Below are 26,762 nucleotides of genomic sequence, written 5' to 3'. Positions count from 1 at the left end.
AGTTGTTTTACTTTTCTCCACCTCTCAATGTATTTTTATCTTCTTATCCAAGACTTGATTCTCTCAATGCGGTCAAACGATTTTGTGGTAAATAAAAATTAATCCTAATGGAAATGATAATTATTATATCAAACCAGTGTAAACATTGAGCAAAAACAAGATTACAGAAATTATTCTAGACAAAATGATAGCAGGCTAACAAAGCATATTATATATTTGAGGAAAATTATAGACAAGACAAAACGTATGAGGTGCCTTAAATAAGTGTCCAAACATTTTCTGTACAGGCATTTAAAATTATTGTATACTCTTGAAAATTTAGTATGTTGCTATACATCTGATGAGATGGCTGATCGATTTTTATGATTTCAAGTTCAAATGTAATGCTACAGTAGGAATTGGAATACATTCTACTAAAGCCTGATTGTCACAGCTGGTGATTTTCAAAAATGCAATCTGGACATGAGGACATTTAGAAGAACAATATGCAATAAAATTCTTTTAAACTTGGAAAAATGCCACAGAAACACATGGAATGCTTTTGAACCATCTTGCATGAATCGAGCATCAGTTTTTGAGTAGCATACGAAATTCAAGAAAGACAGGGAGTCTGTGAGGGATGATGAGGTCTGGGAGGAGTAAGGAAGTCAAAACACCAGAGTTGATTGGCCAAATAAAGAATTTCATGGATAAGGACCATTGTGTGTCTATAGAGACATCTAAGGAAATGGCAGAAACACTAGAGGATGACCTTCAATCTGTAGTGAAATGAGGACAAAAATGGATGGTCACATTCAATGCTGCTAAGACTAAGCTTGTTTCCTTCAATAACTACAAGAAACCTTCTCTACCATAAATAGCAATGGTTAAGAAAACATTACCTGAAAGTATTTCCTTTAAACTCCTCGGCCTAATGTTTACAGGGAACATGAGCTGGAATAGATACATTGAGAGCATTGCCAAGGCTGCTGCAAAGAAGGTGGGCTCTCTCTACCGTGCTAGAAAACTACTTACACCTGACAGTATCCTGTATCTCTATAAGGCCACTATTCGCCCATGTATGGAGTACTGTTATCACATTTGGGCTGGTGCATCTGCTGCTTGTCTCTAACTCCTGGACAGAGTTCAAAAGAGAGTTGCCAACCTGATAGTTCCTGAACTGTCATCTAAGCTACAGCCTCTGTCCCATCGACGATATGTTGCATCCCTCTGCCTGTTCTACAAGTACTTTAATGGTGAATGCTCTGACGAACTACACACACTTGTACCTTCTCGACGTGACTACCCCCGATAAACCCGACAAGCAACTAAGTCCCACCCCTTTACAGTAGAGCTCTCTAGGTGTAAGAAAGCCTTTTACTCCAATAGTTTCTTCCCCAGGACTGCAAGACTTTGGAACTCCCTTCCGGGATTCTGCTTTCCCAACTGTACTGATATGCAGAAGTTCAAGTGTAATGTGAACAAACATCTTGCTACTCATCTCCCTTCATAATGCCCCTGCAACTTATGTCTCTGATAGTAGCCCCTTACTTCAAAGTGGCACTGTGCCTTGTTTGGAGTGAAAAAAATTGATTAAAGTTTGATGTCAGTGTGGGAACTGTATACACAATTATTCTGGAGAAACTGAAGATGCAGAAAATTTGCACAAAGTTTGTCCCAAGGGTGCTCAGAGAAGATCGGAAAGAATAACATCATGACACCAAGGAGATGATCGAACTAATCAATTCAGATCCTGCAGTTCTTGATGCTCTGATGACTTGCAATGAAAGCTGGATCTACTCCTATGACCCAGAAACCAAGAGACAGAGTTCTCAGTGGAAACATGCTGGTTCTCCCAGACCCCAGAAGGCCAGACAAAGCAAATCCACCCAGAAACTTATGATGATCCCTTTTATGACAGCATGGGCATGATTTACATGCACTGGATTCCCACTGGACAGACACTCAACAAGGTATACTATGTTGAGATTTTAAGGGAGTTCAGGAAACGATTCCGTTAGAAAAGACCAGCACTATACAAATCAGGTCAGTGGCATTTCCATCAGGACAATGCACCAGTCCACAACTCCATCCTTGTCACAGACTATTTGATGGGCATCACGACAGTTCCTCACTTTCTATACAGTCCAGACCTGGCTCCCTGTGAATTTTGGTTATTCCCTAAGCTTGAGGAAAACTTTAGAGGCTGTTGTTATAAAACAATTGAGGAGATGAAAGGCTATGATGAGGGTCCTTGACTTGCTCACACAAGAGGACTTCTATTGGGCCTTCCATAAATTGTTGGAATTGTACAAGTACATTGCAGCCAGAGGAAATCACGTTAGGAGCTTAGAGTTTAATGTATATACTAGCAATAAAAGTTCCCATACAAAAACGTCTGGAAACTTATTGAAGGCATCTTGTATACTGGTGTATAATAATTAATTTGTCAATTCAATAAGGAAAAAAACATTGATGAGAGGGGGGTGGGATTTTTTCCTCCATATCATCACCTGTTTTCCTGTATTATGTCTGTGAGCATATTCTTCCTTTTTTCATATTCAAACAATCACCTCATTTGTTTATATTCCCTGTCTTCCCCCTACATAAGGTACTATTTTTGAATACTTCTCACTCTATTTAATCAATTTTATAGTCTCATTCTGGCATTACTTATAGCTTATTATAAAAAAACATCTAGATATTTACTCTATTTCTAATTCTCATAATTCTCAAACTCTCAAGACCCATTCTGGCCTTAATATATCCACACCATTACATCATCAATCCCCCAGATCCCTGACCTCCCCCCTCCATCATCTCCCTTCTATATCAGATATTATAATACTTCCTTGCTAATGTACCCTAAGTTAGATGTCGCATTTCATTGTATGTAATCTAGCTTCTTCTCTCTTCTGATGAGAAGTGTTAGGGTTCAAAATTCCAAGGAATAAAAAGCATTTATAACTTCGCCTCCCATCAATGTTTTTCCTTATTAAACTGACAAATATACACCATACATAAACACCAATATATTTTTTTATCTTGTCTATAATTTTCCTCATATGTTTAAGCGCTACCCTATATGCTGAGCTTCATATACCTTGATAAGTCTCTTAAAGAATTCCTTCAATGTTTCTTTATTTCACTAAATACATATGTATATATTAGTGATGAGGCGATTCCAAAATTTTGCCCGATTCCGATACAATTACTAATTATTTTCTAAATTTCCAATTCCGATTAAATTTCTAAATGGAGATTTGTTGCTTTTTTTTTTTTTTTTTTTTTTTTTTTTTTTTCAAAATTACTGTAAAAACTTTGTGTAATGTCTTCATATATTTTCACAAACATAAATATACTTAGGAGAGCATATACTACACGAGTAGATCTTTGTAAAGTTTTTTCTGAAATATTTTTCTTCTAATTGATTTAAAATAGTGAAGTTGTATTAGGTGGTTGTTAATTGACAAAATGCAATTTGAAAATAATTAACGATTGATATGCAAAATAAGATGATGTAGGAACAGAATAGTTTACAAAGCTACCTTCCCATTTTAAGAACAAGTTTCTAAATAATGTAGTTGCTATTTAGAAAACCATTCTTAATGTGTAATTAATGGGCCAGACATGCATACTTTAATTATAATGATTTGATCAATTATGCTACTGTGAATATAAGATATATGTATTAGATTTATTTACTGTCTTAAAAGGAAAAAAAAAGGTTCAGATAATAGTAGTAATACCACAACTAATAATAATGGCAAATTAACATCCTTCAGCTAAAACATCCACAAAGGAGATTCTACCTTTTTAGCTGATTATATTGTTGAACACCTTGAAAACTTAGTGAAAAGAAAAAAAAAGCAATCATTTTGAAATTTAGAGTGGGAGATAAGTTTTGTATATCAATTTAATGTAAAATGATCATCATTTCCATGCTATTCTAACATTTTAGATACGTTATTATTTTACCATTAATTTTATGCCCAACTGGTAATGTTGTTAAACTATGCATAATAGCTCAAAAAAGAATACCCCCCCCTCAACACAAAATATACACGCATTGAACTTATCTCACAGAGAAAAATAACTATTTTTTATTAACTGCTCTAAAATGCTAGAATGTCTTGGAAATGAAAGCTCATTGTATACTAAATTAATTTGTGAAGCTGGTCCTGAATTCTAAATTAGGAAATGACTGATCTATTTTGTTGTTTTCTTCTCACTAAGTTTTCAAAGTGTTTACATGTAATCTCCTAAAAGTAGAATTTCATCTTAATTTGGAGAAGTGATTTAGCAGAGAGTATTAAATTGATCTATAACAATAATAATGCTTAGAAGTTCTTATATAATAAAAGAATATATTTAATTTTTACAAAGGTAAGTTCAAATATGAAATAAAATTTAATAAAAAAAACATGTTAGTAATTAATTTTAATTCATGAAAAACATTTCAAATGTCTTTAAAATAGTTTTCAAATACACTTACCTTTCACTATTGGTGACTTTTTATCATTTTCCACCAAATGAGTTCAATAATATTAATATCAAAGAATCATTTTTTATTAGTCTGTGATTTTATTACCTTCTATCTCCTTCCCAAACAATGTTTTCTATATTTACAAAACTTGTTTTAACATCAGCATAGAGATATGGGAAGTGGAGCGGGATCTCGCTTCAGAACAAAAGCAATGGGTCACTTTGACTGCCTATCGCCGAGGGAATTCCCAAGTCTCAGTAAGTAATATAGACATGGAAAATCATCAAGATCAAAGAATGGACAATGACAAAGTTTTTTCAAGTACAGAGGCATGAAAATTCACAAATTAATTTACAAGTCAAATACAACCACTATATACGATTCCCTCCCCCTCTAACTGTGCCTAAATCTAAACGCAAATTCCATAAACAAAGCTTTTTTCCCAGAACTACCCATCTGGGGAACACTGCTCCACTGGCCTGCTTCCATATTGAATACAGCATGGTAGCCTCCAAATCCTATGTAAACAAGTAGAACAATTATTACACTACCACCTTACATTCATTAATCCTTATATTTGAATGGCCTTCAGGCCTTGATAAGTGGTGACTCTCTAGTAAAAAAAAAAAAAAACTCAAGACATTTTCTAAAACTGAAATTAAGTTTTTCACATACCCCCACCCCTCTGCCTGATAAAATTTGCCAGAGCTAACCAGCAGGTAGAAACCAATAATGTAAAAAATCATATTGGTCTGCCGATTTATCCTCTATTTTCAGTGGCATCCGTGCTTCCATGCGTCTGTTAGTCCAGACGATTGCCAGATAACTGTCCATTAGTTTTTCCTGAAATTTTGCCACAAATTGTATTTTATTAAATAGATGTGCAGAGTAAAAAAAATTTTTGCAAAAATTCCCGTTGCGTCCCCAGGGGCTCAAAAGAGGTAAAAAATGGCCAAAAATGACACTTTTGCCTCATAACTTTTGATCCATCCATTAGATTTTTCTGAAACTTGGCCAAAATATGGAGCCCATTATTCTTAATATAAATCCAGTATGAGTGATCCTGGCAAAATTCTGGTTCGCGTTCCTGGGGACTTTCACTGCTAAAAACACCCTTTTTGTGGCTCTTTTTTCATATTTCTTAACAAAAACTTGATATGTCTGACTATATAGTGGTTTTTCACAGTGGTCAACTCAAATATACATGTGTTAAGACCTAAAACTGCACTGTTATCCATTTACCCTGGGATTCGGCATCCTTGGGAGCTCAAAAGAGGTCAAAAATGGCCAAAAATGACACTTTTTGCTTCATAGCGTTTGATCCATCCATTAGATTTTCCTGAAACTTGGCCAAAATGTGGAAGCCATTGTTCTTAATATAAATTCAGTATGGGTGACCCTGGTAAAATTCTGGTTCATATCTCTTTGGCACTTTTAAGGCTAAAAAAACATGCCTTTTTGGAGCTCTTTTTTCATATTACTCAAAAACTTGATATGTATGTCTATATAGTGGTTTTCCATGGTGTTGAATTCAAATATACGTCTTAAGGCATGAAACTGCACCATTTGTCCATTTTCACTGGAATTCGGCATTCCCAGGAGCTCCAAAGGGGTCACAAATGTCCCAAAATTGCAAAAAATGACACTTTTTACCCCCATAACTTTTGCCCTGTCCATTAAATTTTTCTGAAACTTGGCGAAAATGTGAAGGCAATGTTGGCCCTTCACATTTCTCTCATTCATCATTTCTTCACTATTTTTTGTGGTGTCATCTCACATGCAGCACAAGAGGGGCACCACGCATGCGTGGCTTGTTTCTGTATAAAATAAATGAATTGAAAAGTTTAAAAATAATTTTATATTTTACTTTAAATTTAATTATTAATGATGTTTGACATTTTTATTTACAAAAATGTTTTTTCAAATTTTAAGCTATTTTGAAACTTCGTAAAGTAAATGTATCCTTTTAAATATTACCTAATTAATGTAAATGTATTTTCTACTTTTGATAGTTAATTATTTATAATTCTTTGTCATTTCTAGGTTCTTCTTTTATGTGAAAACTTATGTCCCCTATTACTACAATTATAACACTCTTTTTATTTTAATGGACAATTTTTATATAAGTATTTGTCTGCATCTATAACAATAATTAACTTTTAAAGTTTCATTTTGTTCTTTTTTTATTATAACTTAGTGTGAAATATCACTTTCCTCATTTTTTACAGTATTCTGGCATAAATTTATTATTCATTGACGTTCTTCACCAATCTTTTTTAATATGTATTTAGAATCTTGTTCTAATTTTTATAGTAAACGTAATCTTATTTCAACATCCCATGAAACTCTAAGTTCTTGTATAAATATGAAGCATTTGAACACATTTGGAATGAGCTCACTGAATTTAAATTTCCCAGACTTTACATTATTCACTGCACTTAGAAATGTTGCATAATCTTCTAAATACTTTTTGGTCGGATTAAGGCATTGCAAACATGTGGAAAAGTAAACTCTTTTTGCCAAAAATTTTTATTAACAGCAAAATTTTTTCCAGGAACAAAATATCCCTTATATCTTCTATTATATAAATCTCAACTGTTTGTTTATGCATATGTCTGCTAAAAACTTTCAACACGCACATCAGACCAGGTCGAGACTGGTACCAATGAAAAGCAATGTCTCAGTCGGATAATATATGAGAATTAGAAAAAACGGTCTATTATTTTGTATAGAAAAACCTTTAAACCAAAGGAGGGTCTGAAAAATAATGCCTTTTCGAAAACTGCGCATGCTCAGTTAGACATTATTTTTTGAATTTGTTTAAATAATAGAATTTCCAACGTTATTTCGCTCTTAACCTCATGGGGCAGTGGATTAGAAGGTTACATCGTCAGCTATAGTTTTCACGTTCAGGTTAATTTTTTTCTTTTTTTTTGTAATGAGGTTGTTTTGTAATTTTAAATAATTTCCTTATTGCTTAAAACAAATTTTACTTTTTTAAAACTGAATTATTTTCACTTTGTTTTAGACTGCTTCCTTTTTTGCCTGTTTTTATCCGTTCGTTTATTTTTGAGTTAGCAGCTGTGTCTAAATCCAACTTCATCTCCACCCGAGCAAGGCTGGGTACCCCCGCAAGTCTTCTATAATATAAAGGAAAGTCATTTGTGTGTTAGTGTTTGTATGTGTTTATATGTCTACTAAAAACTTTGATCATCCACATCCGACTGGGTTGAAGCCGGTACCATTTGAAAGAACAATCCCTCGAATACATAATATGTAAAAATTGAAGAAAAAAAAATAATTCTGTGGCAGTCAACTGGACCACTTTTTGTAAGGTAGGTCAGTTTTCGCATTGCTGTTTTTGCAAGTTATGCACGTGTAATTAACTAAAGCTATGTTTAAAAACCTTATTTTGCAACATCATGATGTTATAAGCACTTATGGCCATGGTGGCAAACGCATTTGCCAGTAACTTTTTTCCTTTCTTTTCCTCTTTCACATTTCAGGTTCAAGCCTGGCTGCTGCTTTTTTTTTTTTTTTTTTTTTGAAAGAAAAGTTGTTCTGATCCATTTATTTGGGGGGTGAGGATCCAGTACATGGGCAACAAAAAGTGCTCAATATTCGGAGTATAGCTTTTTTTTGTATCCCCTTCTGCCAAAATATCTGATGGGGAGGTTGTCATGTACTTTGGGGGAGGGGGTCCGTTTTTCTATTTTTGAAATTGTTGTGAGTTATTGATGAAAGTGCTAAATAACCTTAGTATAGCAGATATATTCAAACCGAACTACATGTCGCCCTGGGCAACGTCAGGTATATCCATGCTAATAATATAGAGGACTCTTTGGGACGTATTGTTATAGGAGTATGTAATTAACATACTTTTCATGTTCGATAATTCTAAATTTTTCAAGCAATAGTTAAATTTTCGTCTGATCATGTAGACCAATGGCAACCTACAACCTGTGGGCCGGATCTGGCCTGTAAAGACATTTTGACTGGCCCGCGAGTCTGATTACCAATGACACTCTTTATAAAATGAGAAATAAGGCTTTCAAATTCAACAAAATTCCTGCCATTATCTTTGATCCACCCAGCAGAATTTGAATATTATGATTCCAAAAACCTGATCACAACCCAATCATCTCCATTTCTACATAAAATATATCAGGTTGACAAAGTTCTTGCAGTTTTTAATTTTTAAATTCAAATGAACATATCTCAACTCAAACAAAAATTTATTGATCGAAATAAGCATCATCAGAATCAACACACTTTTGCCAACACAAAACAAGTGTATTTATGCCAGTAACTTCAAAATCTTGCCTTCTGGTGATGATGAAGTCACTGAAGACGTTTTTGATATCACTTAGATTTTTGAAGCATTTCTCACACAGAAAGTTGAGATGCTTCCTCTATATGAGTGTCCCCTTCTATGTCATTGTATGTCTTTCTTTTGGTCTCTTGGTCTTGTCAGATTCCAGGATAAGAATTCATCTAGTCTGGAATATTCAGCATAGTGCTGTTACTTGAGGTAACATCACTAGAAGGTGCACTCTCCTCATGTAATTTGTTATTTAATGGCAAGAAAAAGTATTCTTAAATTTGTACATGCTTTAGAAAAAAATTTGTTGAAAATTCTCAACTAAAGTTAAACAAATTGAGAATTTTCTTTTTTTTTTTCTATTTTATTCTTTTTCCCCCTTTTTTCTTTTTTTCTCTTTTTACAGTTAACCTACACTGAAATATTTTTTTTTATTGCTGTTTTAATTATTTTTTATTGTTTTAAAAGAACTGTCATAACCATTTCAAATGAATATTTCAAATTTTCTTAGTATAATATTGTTTTTTTTTTTAATATAGATCTGCATCAATATGGTCTACTGTATCTTACTGCTATTGAGTAAATGTATTCAGTTCGTTGTATTTGGGGAGTTAAGAGTCAGTGAGCAGCAGGTAAATGTCTAACCTTTTTCTCTTTCACTCTGCATAATTAAAAAAAATATAAACTGAAACCTCTTGTCTGCCTCCATCTTTTCTAATATATGAAACTACAATTATTGAAATCTCAAATAAATTTCATTTTTCTTTTTAGTGAACAAGGTTGAAAGATTGACTTCTGATTAGTTGAATCAGATGAGATAGAAGGCATATGTGAAATTTTTACATTAATGAGTTGGTGTAGGGCATCTAGCAGGCATTTTACATGGCTATCTAGAAATAATATATTTCTGTGGAAGATACTCAATTGATTCCCCATATGGCGTTCAGATAAAGCCACACCTAGTTGTTCACAAAGGTGTGTCCAACACTTAACCCAAGAAGAGTGATTTGTTGAATCTAGCTATTACTGTTCATATTATGCTGTATAAGATCTGAACAAAATAGGGTTATATCGAAGTAGTTAGCTCTCAAAATGGCAGCCAAATTTTATCAACTAGTTTTGTCTGTTTCATGCAACGGTTACCGGGAAAATTATCCATTTATTAATTTTTAAAGATTTTTGCAGATTTCTTTATTTCAATATTTTGTTTATTTTGTAATATTATTTCAATTACATTTTTGATAAACATTGTTTGATTTCATTATTTGTTTCTTACAAAAGAAAACATCCTCTCTTAATCCTACCATTAACCTTAAGTCTGTGCAGCAATGAACTCCTCCCCCACCCCCAAAAAAAGAAGTTCTCCAAATAAAAAGAAACAGTAGTCATAAAAAAAAATATTTGCAAAATAATCCACAAAAATCAGAACAAATTCATATTTACAAAATTAAAATTACTTTTTTTAAATCCACAGAAAGCAGACAACAAATAAATATTTATAAAATGGAATAATTTACACAAATCCAATTAATATTTGTAAAATAAAACATTTAAAAATCCCTAAAAATCAGACAACAAATTAATATTTGCACAAATTTTCATGGTGGATTAATTTGCCCTGTCAACACTAGGGGAAAAAAACAGCTGATAAAATCTGGCATCTTCTTAAAATATGAATGAGTCTTTTCTCAATATATTTCCTTACTATTTCTCTATCCTCTTTATAACTGAATTGTTAAGAAAACTCTCATTACTTTCATATCAAGAAAGAAATTTATCTGATTTAAAAAGAACCCAAAGAAAATATTTTCTGAAAAAAACATTTCTCAAAATAAATATACACAGAAAAACAACCTGAATCTAAAATCGTTGAAACTTATTGAATAAATAAATAACTTGGCTATAAATTAAAAATTTATTCAAATACTAGCAGGTCCTGTGTACCGGCGTTGCCCAGTTGCAGTATGACACAATGGCAGAAGAGATTTGGTAAGCCCAAAGCTACCCCCCCCCCCCCAATAATAAACTATGGTTGTGAGCCCTGAAAAATAATGGGCACTGGCGGCTGTAGCCAAAAACTGAAACCAGGCAGTAGCAGCTAGCGGAAGTCACTGGCTGTCAGTTATCACTGGAGATTACTGGCAATGCATACTAGTGAGCACTGGCTGCCTTAGCAACTGACAGTCTCGGCCTCCATTGGACTGCTCTAAATTGAAATTGTCTTTCAACTTTCACGCATTGTTGGGCACTGGCAGCCATTGGATGCTTGTGGCGGGCACTGATGATTACTGATGGTTTGAAGTTGTTACTTGCATTTACTGTTAGACACTGACTGCTTTTTCAACTGTCATTGTCGGTTTCTAGTGTTCACTGTCAGCCATGACCAGCATCGGCTTCAATTAGACTGCTCCAAAATGAAATTGTCTATTTTCAATGGCGAGCATTGGTGGTCATTGACGTTTTTAGGCAGTTAATGGCATTTGGTTATTGTCGGTCGCTATCTATCATGACCAGTGTTGAGACCCATCAGACTGCTCGGAAATGAAATGGCCTGTTTTCAATATTCACACACCATCATTCATTATATGGTACTATCATCCAGTGGCAGACACTGTTGGTCACTGGTGGTTACTGTCACTTCTGGACAGGAGTGGGAACTGGCCTGCAAATTGCCTGTCTTTAATTGTCGGGTACTGTCATCCATGTTGGTCATTACTCTTTTAAGTTGGCTACTGTCACTTCATAGTGTTGGTGGGTGCTGCTGTTTCTAGTCAATTACTGCCATTTTTAGGCAGTAACTGCTGTTTTGATATGCTTTGTTGTAGACACTCACTGCCTTAACAATTGTTGTTTACTGGCTGTAACTATCTCTCAAAAGTAGTCATGACCAATGTGATGTTTGCTCCAAGGCTGAGCAAAGCAAGGAGCACTTTGTACTTATACAGAATACAGACTGTGCTATTTGTTAGCTGTGATGGTCAATTTAAATGTAACTGTATATGGTAGTGTTTGTGTGTGAAAATGTTATTTGAAAGTCCATCATGGATAACGAAATCTGTCATTTTAGTATAGTCGATATTCTGCATAAATACCTATTTATGAAGTGGTAAGCCACTATGCTGATGACAAAAAAAAGGAAAATTATGAAACATGAACAAAAAAGTTGAATAAGAATATTTTGTTTGGTAAAATCAAATCAAAGTCAACACTAGTAAGTTTTTATTCTGTTGAGTTAATTTTGCAAAAGTAAACAAATCCAAAGAGAAATCCTTCTAAACTGAGTAAAATGTTGTTACGATGTGCTCATTATGAAAACAATAATGTAGAAAGTAAATATTAATAACAACAGTTTTGAAGAAAATTACCAAAAGTCGAGTTTTGCTAAGAGGGTCAAAATTAGGTTTATTTTGAAAAAAGTGTATCTGAAGTGAAAACCTTCTAAGATGAAGTAAATGATGTACGATATGCTCATTATGGAAAACGCTAAGATAGAAAAGTAATTATTACTGAAAATCGTTTTTGAAGACAGTACCCAAAAATCGAGTTATGCTGAGGCTCAAAGTTGTCAACAAAAAGGTATCTCTGAAATTTTAGCTCCGGTGATGACTGAGGTAGTTGAAGTAGAAAATAGTGAATAAGCTACCCTGCTACCACTTCTAAATATGTCGTAATTGGGAGAATTAATTGGATTGGAGAAATTGTAACAATTTACGAATTGTAATTAAACAGATTGATTATTAGCAGAAAACTTGCATGAGATAAGGCAGTTAGCATGGCCATTTTGGTTTAATATCTGGCTACAGTGTTTCTTTTGCTGTGGTATCATTTTTTAGACAATATAATTGTTCCTATTTCATTATAGAGATGGGATGCTTCCCTACCCCAAACTGCCACATATGGAATCATTAATAAAATTTACAATTCTTTTTGCAATCAAGTCATGTTTAGTACCAATAAACTTCAATCTATGCCTAACTTGTCCACTAAGTTTCAATCATGTCTATCCAACAGTCTTTGTTTTATCGCCATTCAATGATAGATATGCATACATCAGTAGGTGTGATTTTGAATAGGTTTCACGCTCAATAGATTTCCCCAAACACCACCACTTGCTATTTTTACTTGTGTGTTTTTTTTTTTTTTTTTTTTTTTTATATAGCATTTTCAAGGTACAGTGCCACTTTAATGTAGGGGGCTACTATTAAGGAAATAAGTTGCAGAGATACTACGTAGGGAGTTGAGCAGCAAGATGTCTATTCACATTATACTTGAACTGCTGCATGTCAGTAAAGTTGGTGAAGCAGGACCCCGGAAGGGAATTCCAGAGTCTAACAGTTCTGGAAAAGAAACTATTAGAGTAGAAGGCTTTCTTACATCTAGGAATCTCTGTGTAGAGGTGGGACTTTGCTGCTTGTTGGGTAGTTATGTCGAGGGGTACAAGGGCTTGTAGTTCGTTGGAGTATCCACCATTAAAATACTTGTAAAGCACGCAGAGGGATGCAACATTTCATCAATGGGATAGAGGTTAAAGCCTAAATGGCTATCAGGTTGGTGATTCTCTTTTGAACCCTGTCCAGGAGTGAGAGACTAGTACCAGTCCAAATGTGACTACAATACTCTATACATGGACGAATGATGGCCTTGTAGAGATAAAGGATACTTTCAGGCATAAGTAACTTTCTAGCATGGTAAAGAGAGCCCACCTTCTTTGGAGCAGCCTTGGCAATGTTCTTTATGTATTTGTTCTAACTCATGTTCCCTGTTAATGTTAAGCTGAGGAGTTTGAACGAAGTACTTTCAGGTAATATATCTTTAGCTATTGGTGGTTGAGATGGTTTCTTGTAGTTATTAAAAGATACGAGTTAGTCTTGGCAGCATTGAACGTTATCATCCATTTTTGACCCTATTCCACTACAGACTTTAGGGTTTCCGCTATTGCCTTGGATGTGTTCATTTGTTTTCCCCTTGTGCCTGTTATAGAACATGGTGTCATCAACAAATATATCCATCTCTGAGACAATTTTATCAGGCAGGTCATTTATGAATATCAAGAATAATAAAGGTCCAATGATTGACCCCCTGAGGTACACATGCATTTATATCATATTGTTTAGACGTCCAACCATTGAGGATAACCTGGATTCTTCTCTTATTTAAGAAGGATTTAATTATGTTAAGTATTTGTCCAATAATACCATAGGATCTGATTTTCATGAAGACCATCATGCCATACCCTGTCAAAGGCCTTAGATATATCTAAGGCTATTGCCCTCCCCTCCTCTGCCTTATCCAGTGCATGGTATATACATTCAGAGATTAGTTAGAATATCTGCAGTAGAAGGTCACTGGAAAAATGGTGGGATCTTTCTAGCGATCCAATCTGCTGATGCAATTCTCTACCTATATAAGAGCCAGGTACATCTAAGGATGGAGTATTGTTGCCACATCTGAGCAGGAGCTGCTAGGAAGACTTTATCCTGCCTTGACAGAGTTCAAAATAGACTTTGTAGCCTAGTGGGGGATTCCTTTTTCTCTTCTCTGCAAGCACTTTCTCATAGAAGAGACGTTGCAAGCCTGCCTCTGTTTTATCGTTATTTTCATGGCAAATGCTCATCTGAGCTCCAATCTTTGTTCCCCCCCCCTTGCCAAACATTCACGAGAAACTCGTCTAGCTGAATATACTATCAATAATTTCCCTCACTCCTTATCTGTGCCTAAACCTAAACGTAGATTCCATGAAGAAAATTTTTTTTCTTAGACTGCACACCTGTAGAACTCTCTTCCGTTTACTTGCTTTCCAGCTGACTATAATGTGATCGTCTTCAAGTCCAATGTAAACAAGTTCTTGATAAGCTGTTCCCTTTAAGTAATCCAATTTACTAAATTTACACTTCTAACGATTACTATGATATTGTCCTTTTGACCACTGTACACTCTTTAATCTTTATCCTCGAGTGGCTTCTTCCTCTTAGATAGGGCCTACAAAAAGACTTGTCAATCTAATGGGTCCCACTTTATCAACTAAGATCCACTCCCTGTCCCATCACTGTGTCTGTTTTACAAAAAAGAATGTGTTCTAATGAACTCGTTGCACTTGTGCCCCCTTGACATACATAACCCTGACAAACCCGCTTAGCAATAAGATCTCACCCTTTCACTGTTGATGTCCCTAAATGCCAGAAAGTTTTCTATTCTAATAGTTTCTTCCCTCGAACAGCTAGACTTTGGAATTCCTTTCTGTTGCCTGCTTCCCTGGCTGTACTGATATGCAGAAGTTTAAATCTAACATAAACAAATATCTTGTTAATCTTTTCTAGACATAGCCCCAAATAGTATCCCCTTACATCCAAGTGGCAAAATGCTTTGTAAGGGATGAACATGAGTGTAAAAAAAAAAAAATGTCTTGAAACATTCTATGTTTTTTTGTTTGTTTTTTTTTAATTCATCCAGTTCATTCTTAAAATGATCTATATGAGAACTATTTTTGACTTAGATAATTTCTTTTAAAAATGTATTACTCTATTAGATAAAGAAATGCTTTATCCTTTATTTCAGAGAATGTTTTATCTTATGTACAATTTTAACTGTTTTATTGTGAGGAGACCAGAAATATTTTAAGAAAGCGAAAATTATTATATTGACTGAAAATTTTTTAATTTTATTTTTGTGTTTCCAGAATCTGAAGGATAATTTTTGGAACTTTGTTTTCTATAAATTCATCTTCATCTTTGGGGTAATGAATGTTCAAACTATGGATGAAGTTATTGGTTGGGTGACATGGTTTACCGTCTTGGGATTTTTTAATCTGCATACGCAACTTTGCAAAGATCGATTTGAATATGTAAGTATGTGAATTTAGTTTATCAAATTTATATGCACTTATTCTTAAAAAATTTTTTTTTTTTTTAAATTCCAGCTTTACTTCATTTACAAAAACTGAAACAGATATTACCTACATTTTGATTAAGAATTTCCTTGTGACATTTTTAACCATTAATAAACAGAAGAAATTGTCGACCAAGGGAAGATTCTGTTGGGCATGTGTATGCAGTCTAATAATGTATGGAAATAAAACCTGGCTAATATGGGTTGATGATGTTTTTTGCATGGAAAGAAATGATATCAGAATGATGTGATGGTTGTGTAATGTGAGTTCTAATGACAGACTTAGATTTGATACCTTCAGAGAAAGATTAAATCTGGACACTACAGGAAGATGTGTACAGAACAGGAAACTTTGATGATATGGCCATGTTGAAGAATGGGTGAAAGTTCTTGGGTTAGTAGATGTAGAATAGTTTAATTTTCTTCTGAAATTATCAGATCATAGCCTACCTTTAAGACTTATATATTGAAAAATGTTAAAATCCACAAAACATTTGTTTGTTACAATGTGTTTCCTCTTTTTTTTTTTTTCTTTTTTTTATAGCTTTCTTTCTCTCCTGCGACAGCACATTGGATCCATGTAAAACTTCTCTCATTGCTTTCTGTCATTCTTTTTGCCTGCATGGCTCTCTTGGTGGTCTCTGGAATTGTGGCCATGCAGGCTGGCCTCACCATTTTCGCATTTATGGCTGCAGAAGTAAGTCATGAAAGAGAAACATTTTTTAAACTCCAATTAACTTTTCATTTTCTGCTTTATTTAAATATCATATGGAAAATACCATTTTTAACATTATTTTTATACCTCCATTTTATGAAGTTATTAAACTAAAAAGAAAATTGCATAAGTTTTTAAATGACATGATCATGTTTTCCCTATTTCCAGTGTCTGATCCTTGGAATAAAAATCTTATATGTTATGACGCGGTAAGTTATCTTTTCTTATATTCATTATGAATCTGTTTAATGCAGCATTTTCTTATCTCTGTCCTTTACTCTTTATATTCAACCATGTGTGCCTTTTGATCAACCATTTCCTTTCCTAGCTTGACAATAATTAATAGGGGCGAGAATAAAGATTTTTCCAAATCTTTCTAATCCTGGTTCAATCTTACAATAGGGGTATGATGAAAAAATACTTGGAAAGAAGGGGGCAAAAAATGTATCTTATTTGACTTTTGCCTAGAAACTTTAATTATAACAAAAATTGCTTCCTAATCGTTTATAACTCAATCTGATCATAAGATTTTGATCACTCCATTTAGTATTTTTCACTTTTCCCAGATAGTTGATTGTTTCTACTGGACTCACACGTGCTCCTTTGGTTTGTTTGTTAACTGAGTTGGACATTCTCTTGGAACTCATGAAATCATTCCTCAAGATTTTCTGGTTTGCAGTCCTCCTTGGTCACAGCTATTTGTTAACTTGCAGGATTGTGAGTGTTTACTTCTGACATCGAGAATAGCAGGACTTGGTCATTACATGTGTAGCCAGAACATACAAAAATATGGCACAGAAACAACATTGTCACTTTCACTCCACTAATTTGCCGCTCCATGCTTAACACGTCTTTGCTTGCAACATACAGACCAGAGAACAACGGATCTTGATGCCAACTCTCTAGGATCTTCACCAGAGCCATGTTAGCAAAGTTACTATGACACTACCACATTGCTACAGACTTTAATATAGTAAGGAAGAATTGGGCGGGAGGAGGGGGGGGGGGTCCGATGCTTCTGAACAAAGAGGGAGAGCTTCAGAAAGGGTGATTTCTATGTAAATAAGAGAGGTTCATTCTCTTGTTTTCTCATCCATAGTTGTAGTATGGTTTCTTTCTGATATGATGTTAGGGACTGGATATGGTTGAGGGAATTTCTCCTTGATTGACTTGAGTCACTGGAATAGAGATTCATGCCCATTAAGGAAATAGTATACATCACTGGTAGGCTTTGTCAATGTCCACAAGGCGATGTTGGTAGATTTTGGTACAATCGGTGATCAAACAAGTTTTGTTCAACATTGGATCTAATTTATTAGAATGTGCTTATCTCTCCGCAACATAAAACTCAACACCAGAGAGAAATAAAACAAGACCAGGGCAGTAGATCTTAGTGTGTGTTATAACTCCCCATTTTGAGTTGATCAGTTTTTGTTAGATGTTGTTCCAGGAGCTAATTTTCAATTTTGTGCTTTTGATGTGTTTCTTGAACCAGAGGGCATAATTCAGGATTACACAAAAACAGACAGGAGTGGTGTGCTTCTCAAGCGGTATAAAAATGCAAAGTTTGTATAAAGAAATCGGAAACTCAGATATGCTTTCTCCACACCTGAGTTCTCATCTATCTTTGTTGTCTTACACTTCTTGAGCACAAACTAGTTATTCTCTCTCAGAAACAGATAAGTTTGGAAATTGATTTTTAGAAGCAATCCAATACATACCAGTTTGTAAAATAGATGTTAAGCTGATAATGATGATTCTCAATTTATGTTGTATAACAAAATGTGGATTTTATTTTTTGATCACATTCCTATTATAAAACTGAGGTCATATTTACTAAATTATAAGGAAATAAACCTTACCATTTATTTATCTTTTTTTTTTCACTTTCCTCTTTTAAGAATAATTAATTTTTATTTGGTTGTAATATATAAAAAAGTAAACTTTTTTCAGTTAATAATCAGTGTTTATGAATAATAAAAAACATAGATAAATTTCTTTTTAATTATTAATTTTCATAAGTTAAAATAATGTCAACTTTTTACAGTTTGTATGCAAAAAAAAGAATGTCTATTTAATTTTTCAGTTATGCTATTCATCTGTGGGATCTGAATATGGACGGTATTTGGGAAAAGCGTTCCCTTTACGTTTATTACTCGGAACTTCTCTTCCAATTGTCTGCTCTTATTGTGGAGTTTGCACATCACTTACACATGTTGGTAAGAACGGTTTGTTTTAGATTTTTTAGAAACAAATATAACCATTTTATGGATTCTTTGTATTATTCTGCTTGACAACAATTAAATATTTTTCAGGTGAAAATTACATAAAGGAAATGTTTATTATTGTTTCAGAGTTTTCAGATGAGAATTGATGATTTGGATTATCCCAACTACTATTCTAATCTTAGTTGTTATATTCACAAAGTTTTGGATGATGTAATCTCCGACTGTATTCATATGCATCTTTTTGAGAATGGGATCTTCTAATTGAATTCAGGAACCCGTGGAGAATTTTAAACTGAACCCTTTATTTAATTCATACAGGAATAGATTGTTCTCATTCCCTCAGTCATGAGCTAGTACAAATGTTAATTTGGTATTCTTCCTTATTATAATCTGTATAATCTTCAAACTTCAGAATACTGACTAGCAATAGTAATTAATAAAAACAAAAACTAACACTTCTATGCAATCATGGTTGACAGAACAAGAACAATCTATTCTCGTGGATTAAATAAAGTGTTCAGTTCAAAATGCCATATAGATTCTCATGTCTGGCTAGAAGGTTCCCAAGTCTGAAAAGAACTTGAAGAAATGTTGAGGTCACATCAACCAAAACATTGTACATATAATAACCAAGATTATTTTAATATATTCATTTTATTTTTTTAATTTATTTATTTTTTATTTTTTTGGGGGGACTGTTATCCTCATCTTCATAGTTGTTGTTTCACTACGTTTCGGCCAAATTGTCTTCTGACCTTCTTCAGGTGGTTACCTGCGACGAGATACGAATGCTGAGTCTTATAACTGTTTCTCCAGTAATTACTCTCTTCCATAATTGTTGTCTCATCACATTTTGGCCAACTAATCTTCTGGCCTGATAGTAGGATTGAAACTGCTATTTTCAGACAATGCTTACCTGAAACCGTAGAGATTCAATGCCTCTATCCACTATGAAAATGAGAATAAGTCTGCAAAAAAAACAAAAAAAAACGAATACACAAATTATGAAGCCTCATCTCAAAGGATTCCAAAAAATAATATATAATTGTAATAGTAGTTGGAATAATCCAAATCATCAATATTCCTTTCAAAACTGTCAAAAGCATATGATAAACATTTTTTTTTTATATGATGAGTTCACCTGAACAATATACAAACCTCATTTAGATATTATTGTTAAGCTTCTGACCAAATCTGTTTATATAAATGCACATAGGTACTTAGCAAATGTTATTATACAAAAAAATGGCAATAGTTAATTAGAATGATGAATAAATTTTATTAAGATTTATTTGAGAATGAAATCCAAATATTACTCATGTTTGTAAATGGAAAATTTTCTCTGCGTTTAAGAGAATCTATTTTTGTCAATCACTTTCTATCTTATTTGTAATTTCTGCTGCTTTTAGATATACCCATACACATCTCTATAAAAGCTTTTGCTATCTATTGGTCTGTCATGCTAAACTTTTAAATAGCATTTCTATCATTAAACACGCAGTTTGAATGAATGCATTTTAAAAATAGATTATTATAGCGATTGTAACAAGAAAAATGTGGTCAGTGACCAAAAACTATTACAGCTGAAAAATTCTGGTCTATATCCATGTGCTCTGTGCAGGAAAGGAGTGCAATCCAATCCCATTCAATGCAATCTATGCACATTATAGATCCACAAAAAGTATAGTGGCTTGGCAGGAAAATTGATATCCGACACAAACTATGTGTGTTGATAGTGTCTGGGGCAGGTATGCCCACTTAACTGCTGACTTTGTACTGAGGTGAAGTTGGATGACAATCCTCTTGAATTGGTGAGCTCCTTTTATCTTGGGGATATGTTAAATGCTGGAGATGTTTCCAAGTTTAACTCTATCATTACTGTAAAATTGGCATGAAGTAAGTTCTGCGAACTGTCACTCATGGCATTGCAAAATATTCTGCTCTCTACCAGGAGAAAGAATAGAGCAGCTGTATTAAGAGTATGATGCTGTATGACAGCAGTGATCCGATAGATATTGAATGTCAAACCAAACACAGCTCTGATACTTTGTTGGTAAGCCTGAATGCGCTAAAGCTTCAACCTCTGATGATCAGTCAGTTACATTGGAAGAAAGTTGGACAATCCAAGAAAACTTGGAGGACAAACAATACGGATCATAGACTGTGGAATTTGGATGAGATAAGATTGACCAAGGGAAATGACAATAAAATGGATAATGATTATTCAGACTACTATTATCTTAGTTGTTATTTTTATAATGTTTTGGCTGGTGTAACCTCTTGACATTTTTTAAGTGCATCTTTGTGAACTTTAAAATCTTCTAATCAAAAGAATTTTGAACTCACCCCCTCATTTTTTTCTGTCCTTTTAGTTGTATGGAAACATTTTCTTAAGCATGGCCAGTTTGGTGATCTTTATGCAATTGCGTTATTTGTTTCATGAGTTTCAACGAAGAGTTAAACGACATAAAAATTACATCCGAGTGGTACGAAATATGGAAGCAAGGTAATGTCTCCTTTTTATTCTTTTTGCTTTATCTCGGTGCTTTAGTGTTCTTTTGAAAATGTATAGACCCTAATCGTTTATCTTTCCCCTTTTTTCTTTGTTGAAACTGTTTCAGATTTTATTTTTTTCAGGTTTCCAATGGCGACTGCAAGTGACCTTGAAAACTGCCATGATGATTGTGCCATTTGCTGGGAGCGAATGGAAAATGCACGGAAGCTTCCATGTGGACATTTTTTTCATCAGTAAGTTTCGATTGGCAAAAAGACAATTTGTTTTAAAACTAATCAGCCATTTTGTATTCTGATCTGGTTAATTAATTTAACAACTACTCATGAGGTAGAGGGAACCTTATAGAGCATATGTGGCATACTCATTTTTTCCTTAACTATTTTATGCCACTTTAAATGACTATTCTAAACCATACCTTGTTTCAATCACTATGACACATTCCTTGTTCTTTTTACTAAGTAGGACTTTTTTTTAACTAAATAGGATAAATATTTTTTAATCATTTCTAACCAAGGATGAACAACTCCTGTTTTCCCCACACTTTTGATGGTCTTGTGCTTAATTTGTTCTAAATGTAATTTTTTATATTTAATGAAAATCAATATTTCAAAGTGTAGTATGTATTTTAATACTACAGTTCATCTTTTTTGTCTTTAGTCAGTGAAGAAGAAATCATTCTAGATAGAGAATTTTCATCATCTCGATCTAGAGTGCCTTCATTCAAGGGGCTAGATTTTCTTCACATTAAAAAGATACTTTGTGTTTAACTCTATTCATGTGAAGTAGCAAATAAATAGAGGCCACCAATGTGTGTGCCTGTCAATTTCTTGTAGAAATGTAGTGTTGAAAATCAATGATTGTCAGAAATTCTTTTCATATAAAAGGAAGGCTACAAATCGGTCAACAAAAATCATGCAAAGAAAAATATAGGTTTATTGAGTCACAAGCTGTATTTACATTACTATTGGTTACATCATAGTTGGCTAATTACTCGTATGTTATTGTGATTTCCTTATAGTGCAGAATGTATCACAGAGAGAACGACAGAATTGTCTCTTTTTGATATCATTTCTACATCATAGACTTCCATTTCCACAGTTCTATATTCCCAGTCATTGCTGACCTTTTTAATTGCTTGTTTATAACATTTTTTCTCCCATCCTAACAGCTAACATGTACTAGCTAACTCACTCACATGAATATTTAAAACTAAGAATTAGTCCTTCATTAGTAAACGCTCATTGACTACATTTGTATCTTGTGATCAATCATATGTAAAACTATTGACATTAAAAACTCACTTGTAACTTGAAAATGCATCCACAAAATAAATACTTTGAATGATTAAAACTTTCAGAGATGATTAACAAGAATGAAAATACCAAGAAAATAAGTGTGATGCTTGCTACTTTGAAATTCTCAGAAATGCTTTTTACCTACAAATGCAGGGTTCATTTTGACAAAATATCACAATTAAGATAATGCCATTAAATGAGCCACAAGGCTAAGCATGCAGCTAAACTCAGCATATCAAAACATAGTCTAGATTTTTAAATACATTTCTAAGAGGTTCTCTATCTGTTGGTTAGTATGTCATGTTTCAATGCGAATAGCATTTACACTATTGAATTTTATTACATTGATCTTTGAAAGAGCATTTATTCTTTAAAATATGCTGGTTGAATGGGCAAGCCTTGAGAAAATGCATAGATTGAATGGGCGCCCCTCAAAGATATTCAATCTGTTTGTTTTTTGTTTGTTTTTTTAATTTATTTTACTTTAGCCTTTATCAAAGCTGAGATAATTTTTAATTGGAGAAATTTATTCTTTGTCATGATTAAAACGAATTCAATAATGAAGCATATGGCAATATTTAAAGCTGATTATAAGCAGACACTTTTGAATAAGATTATTGAATATTTTGAAGAGATGAGTAAATCTCTATACTTTTAACAAAAATGAAATAAGCAGATAATTTCATTCTTAACTTTCTACAACTGTTTATAATTAATGCAAGTAATAAATTTGTGACCATTTGCAAATACCAGATGTTGTATGTTAGAGGATGACAACATCCTCCTTGCAAAAACAAACTGACAATCGAAAAATGAGGTTAAACCTCTATATATAATGTCTGTCATTCTCAATATGAAAAGGACACATGAAGTTGTAGTGCATAAATGCCAATAGTAAATGAGAAAATTATATTTTTCAATGATTACATGTATCTGTGAGATGATTGGTGGATTGGTTTTTGTCATACATAAGTTTCAAATAAAATTTTAGATGTTCTATTCATTTATGTTGCTTTTTCTGTGTTTGGGAATCAGACGTTTTCTGATATTATGCAAACTCACTGTCCAGTTTTCACGATTCAGCAGGTTAACTGTCTCCAGATTCCACTTTGTATTGATTCTGTTCATTTTTACACATGTATATAGAAAAAAAAATTTATTTTATTCTATTACAAAAAATCTTACAAAAACTAATAATTGCTACTATAATTTCTGTCTAATTGCTTGCTTCTTAGTTTTCTCTTAGTGTAAAGGCATCCATGCTCGTGCAGCAGTTTATCCAGGAGAATATATGCTCTACATGATCATATCAACATGATGAATTCATCTTTAAGATAGCCTGGATAAATGTGCTTTCAACAAATCTTCTGATTGAATGTGTTGAATTTGGTCAAATTTCATATTGCAGATCCATCTGATCATGGGTCTGTTATTCCGCCGCAGTTAAGTAAGAGAATGCATGGTGGGGACCCATAATTCACTGCTATATAACATGACATTCCTGATACAGCTGCTACATAATATACCCAGGATGTAAAGATGGATAGCTCATAATTCTATCAAAGGCATCCACGAATCTATAAGAGGCTGTGTCATGCTGAAATTTAAAATAGCAATTTCATCGCTAAACAAACATTATAAAAATATTCATTCTTTTCATTAGAAAACTCCAAGTAATATTTAATTGATTCTGTTCATTTTTACACATGCAGATAGATAACAAAATTTTTATTCTATTACAAAAATTCTTAAACAAAAATTTATTAAAAATTATTTTATAAGTATGTTTTAAATAAGGATTGATAATTTGAATTATTTGAAGATTTCTCTTCTCATCTTTTTTGTTATATTCACAACATTTTTGCTGAGGTAACCTCCAACGTTCTTAAGATTCATCATTTCAAGCTTGGAAACCAGTATAGAATTTCAAATTGGACCCTTTATTTGATTTACAAGAGGTGCTACCAGATCAAACTTTCTGATGATATTAACTTCCTGATTAAAACTATGAAAGATAAAAGTATATAAAAGATAAGATATATAGCATAATCACGTTGACATACCAGTTCACATTAAATCACCAAAGTTAAACAATGGTGAACCTGGTCAGTACAAAATGGGTGACCATTTGGGATTTCCAGCTGCTGTATGTGCTCACCAATTATCTCCGCATTGTTTCTAGTTGTCTTGGATTTCTTGCCACTGAACTTGAGTAGTGCCGATTCAGAAGAGGTGTGGCTGGGAATTGCACAATCCTTGCCTCACAATTATATGTGCAGCTGCCCCTACAGGAAGTATCCTTTGTCTTTTGAGACTGAATGGAGGCATCGATTAAAATGCATCGTACATCAAAGTTTTTGTCACTTTATCTCTTTGCAAAGCTTAATCATGTTCTGCAAAGCAAAATAACAAAAACATTTCTCCTATCCCTACCCCCTTTCTTTCTTTTACCCCCTCCTTTTCTGACCCAGTTCGTAGGACATCAGAATATGCTGACTGTTCCCCTACAGAGAGTAAAAGTCCTTCAATAGGGCCACCAGTGGTCGTGGGTGGAGACCCATGATGTTTTGGGACAGGATCCAGGTGGTTAAGCAGATCTTGACCTAGGTACAAAGAAGACATGGCCCTGCAACACACCACTTTCGCCTTTACCTGGGCTAGATAGGCAGTTGGAGAGGTCCAATCTAATCAATCGGCTGGTCATACCAAGTCCTAATTCAGAAGATAAAATCAACAGCCACATAAACAGACAAGTATCACAAAAAAATATTCTAACTACTGAATTAAAAGGCGGCTCTAAGATCAATCAGTTTGAAGAAATGGGTACATGACATTGTTGTACTCCCCCTGACTTTTCTTACTATTTACTTAGGTAGTGAAATAAGAAGGAAGAACCAGTGCTCATGAACCCCTTCAAATACGAGTTTACCGTCCCTGTATCTCTGTCCTACGAGGGTGAATGGGCCCCCCCCCCCCATCATATTTCCCATTAAATTGGATTCCGTGGTGGGTAGAGAGCAAGGCTGATGAAATTTAAAAAAAAGACATTCATGGCAACAAAATCAACCATAAGACCTCACACAGTTCGATTCAGACACTGAAAATAGGGAAAACTTTCCGAAATTCATTATTCTGGAAGCAGTAGACAACACTCCATTGACAAAACTATCTCATTTTTAATATAAAGGATAATTTCTACAAAAATAATACCCAAAGCAGTTCAAAATTTACGAAATGGGACAATCCTAGTGGAGGTAGAAAAAAGATATGCTCATGTTCCACTAAAAACGGGAAAATTCCATGATAAAAAAATTAAAACCTATCCCTATGGAAAAATGAATACATCAAAGGGTATTATTTGAAACAAAGAACTATCCAGTTGTTCAATTGATGAAATAAAAATGGAACTAAAATCCCAAGGCTTCATTGACATAAAGAGTATCCATTAAAATGAATGGAAACATACTAACAAACACCTACATCATTTTAATACACTGAAAGCTCCAAAAGAGATAAGAATTGGTTATTCAATTGAAAAAGAACTATATATACCAAACCCCCTTTCAGAAATGTCAGAAATTTGGGCATCAGGAGGATGTATGTTATAACTGACCAGCGTGTGGCGGATATGCTCAAAAAACCCCAACTATAACACAAATCAATGCACAAACAGATGCAAATGTGCAAACTGGAGAGGACCAGCCTCCCTATGCAAGGATATGTGATATATAGAAAAAAAGAAATTATAACGGTAAAGCAAAACATTTCCTGAAGCAAGGAAAATTGTAGATCTATATATGGGAGGCAAAAGTTATACACAAATTACAAAAAAAATAAATCACAGAAAAAGTGTAAATATGACATACTTGTTGAAAAATTAATGAAACTAGACCCAAATGATTGGCAAAAATTCATAATCGAAATAAAACCTACAATCACAGATACTACAAGCGTGAACACCTACCCTGAAATAAACCAAAATAAAGATCAAATAAATCAAAGCAAAAAGACAATAGCATCAAACCAAACAAAAATAGAATCTCTACAAATCCCTAACACATCCAAAAACAAAGAATTACCGGTCCAAGAAAGAAAATGAAACAAAGCAAGAACCAAAACTCCCAACACGTCATGATCACAAACAAAAACTAAGCAAGAAACTACTGTCACCATGAAAGTTGACAGTAACATCAACAATCCAAAACAAGAAAATTAAACATAAACCATGGCTAATAAAATACTACAATGGAATGTAAAAGGCCTAAAAATTAATATCGAAGAAATAATACTTCTCATTAAAATTCTTCATCCTGCAATACTTTGCCTACAAGAAAGGCA

General features: G+C 33.7%; 1 protein-coding gene across 3 annotated transcripts in view; it reads left to right on the top strand.

Moving 5' to 3' along the window:
- The window catches only part of LOC145259780 (E3 ubiquitin-protein ligase AMFR-like), a 116,175-nt gene that overhangs the window by 24,817 nt on the left and 64,596 nt on the right, over nt 1-26,762 (top strand). For 2 of the 3 annotated variants that reach the window (XM_080117536.1, XM_080117537.1), the window contains exons 2-8: nt 9,326-9,418; nt 15,463-15,627; nt 16,216-16,368; nt 16,555-16,595; nt 18,473-18,605; nt 20,987-21,120; nt 21,252-21,362. In XM_080117536.1, the coding sequence (XP_079973662.1) occupies nt 9,326-9,418; nt 15,463-15,627; nt 16,216-16,368; nt 16,555-16,595; nt 18,473-18,605; nt 20,987-21,120; nt 21,252-21,362 (830 nt within the window). Of the gene's footprint in view, nt 1-7,659; nt 7,801-9,325; nt 9,419-15,462; nt 15,628-16,215; nt 16,369-16,554; nt 16,596-18,472; nt 18,606-20,986; nt 21,121-21,251; nt 21,363-26,762 lie in introns of those variants that run through there. The other variant, XM_080117538.1, reaches the window with a different exon arrangement.

This window comes from Euprymna scolopes, chromosome 35 (genome assembly GCF_053919585.1).
Source record: "Euprymna scolopes isolate OS-2025 chromosome 35, ASM5391958v1, whole genome shotgun sequence".
Taxonomy (NCBI): Eukaryota; Metazoa; Mollusca; class Cephalopoda; order Sepiida; family Sepiolidae; genus Euprymna; species Euprymna scolopes.
Note: the sequence above shows the minus strand (reverse complement) of the source record. Positions and strands in the feature narration are given on the sequence as shown.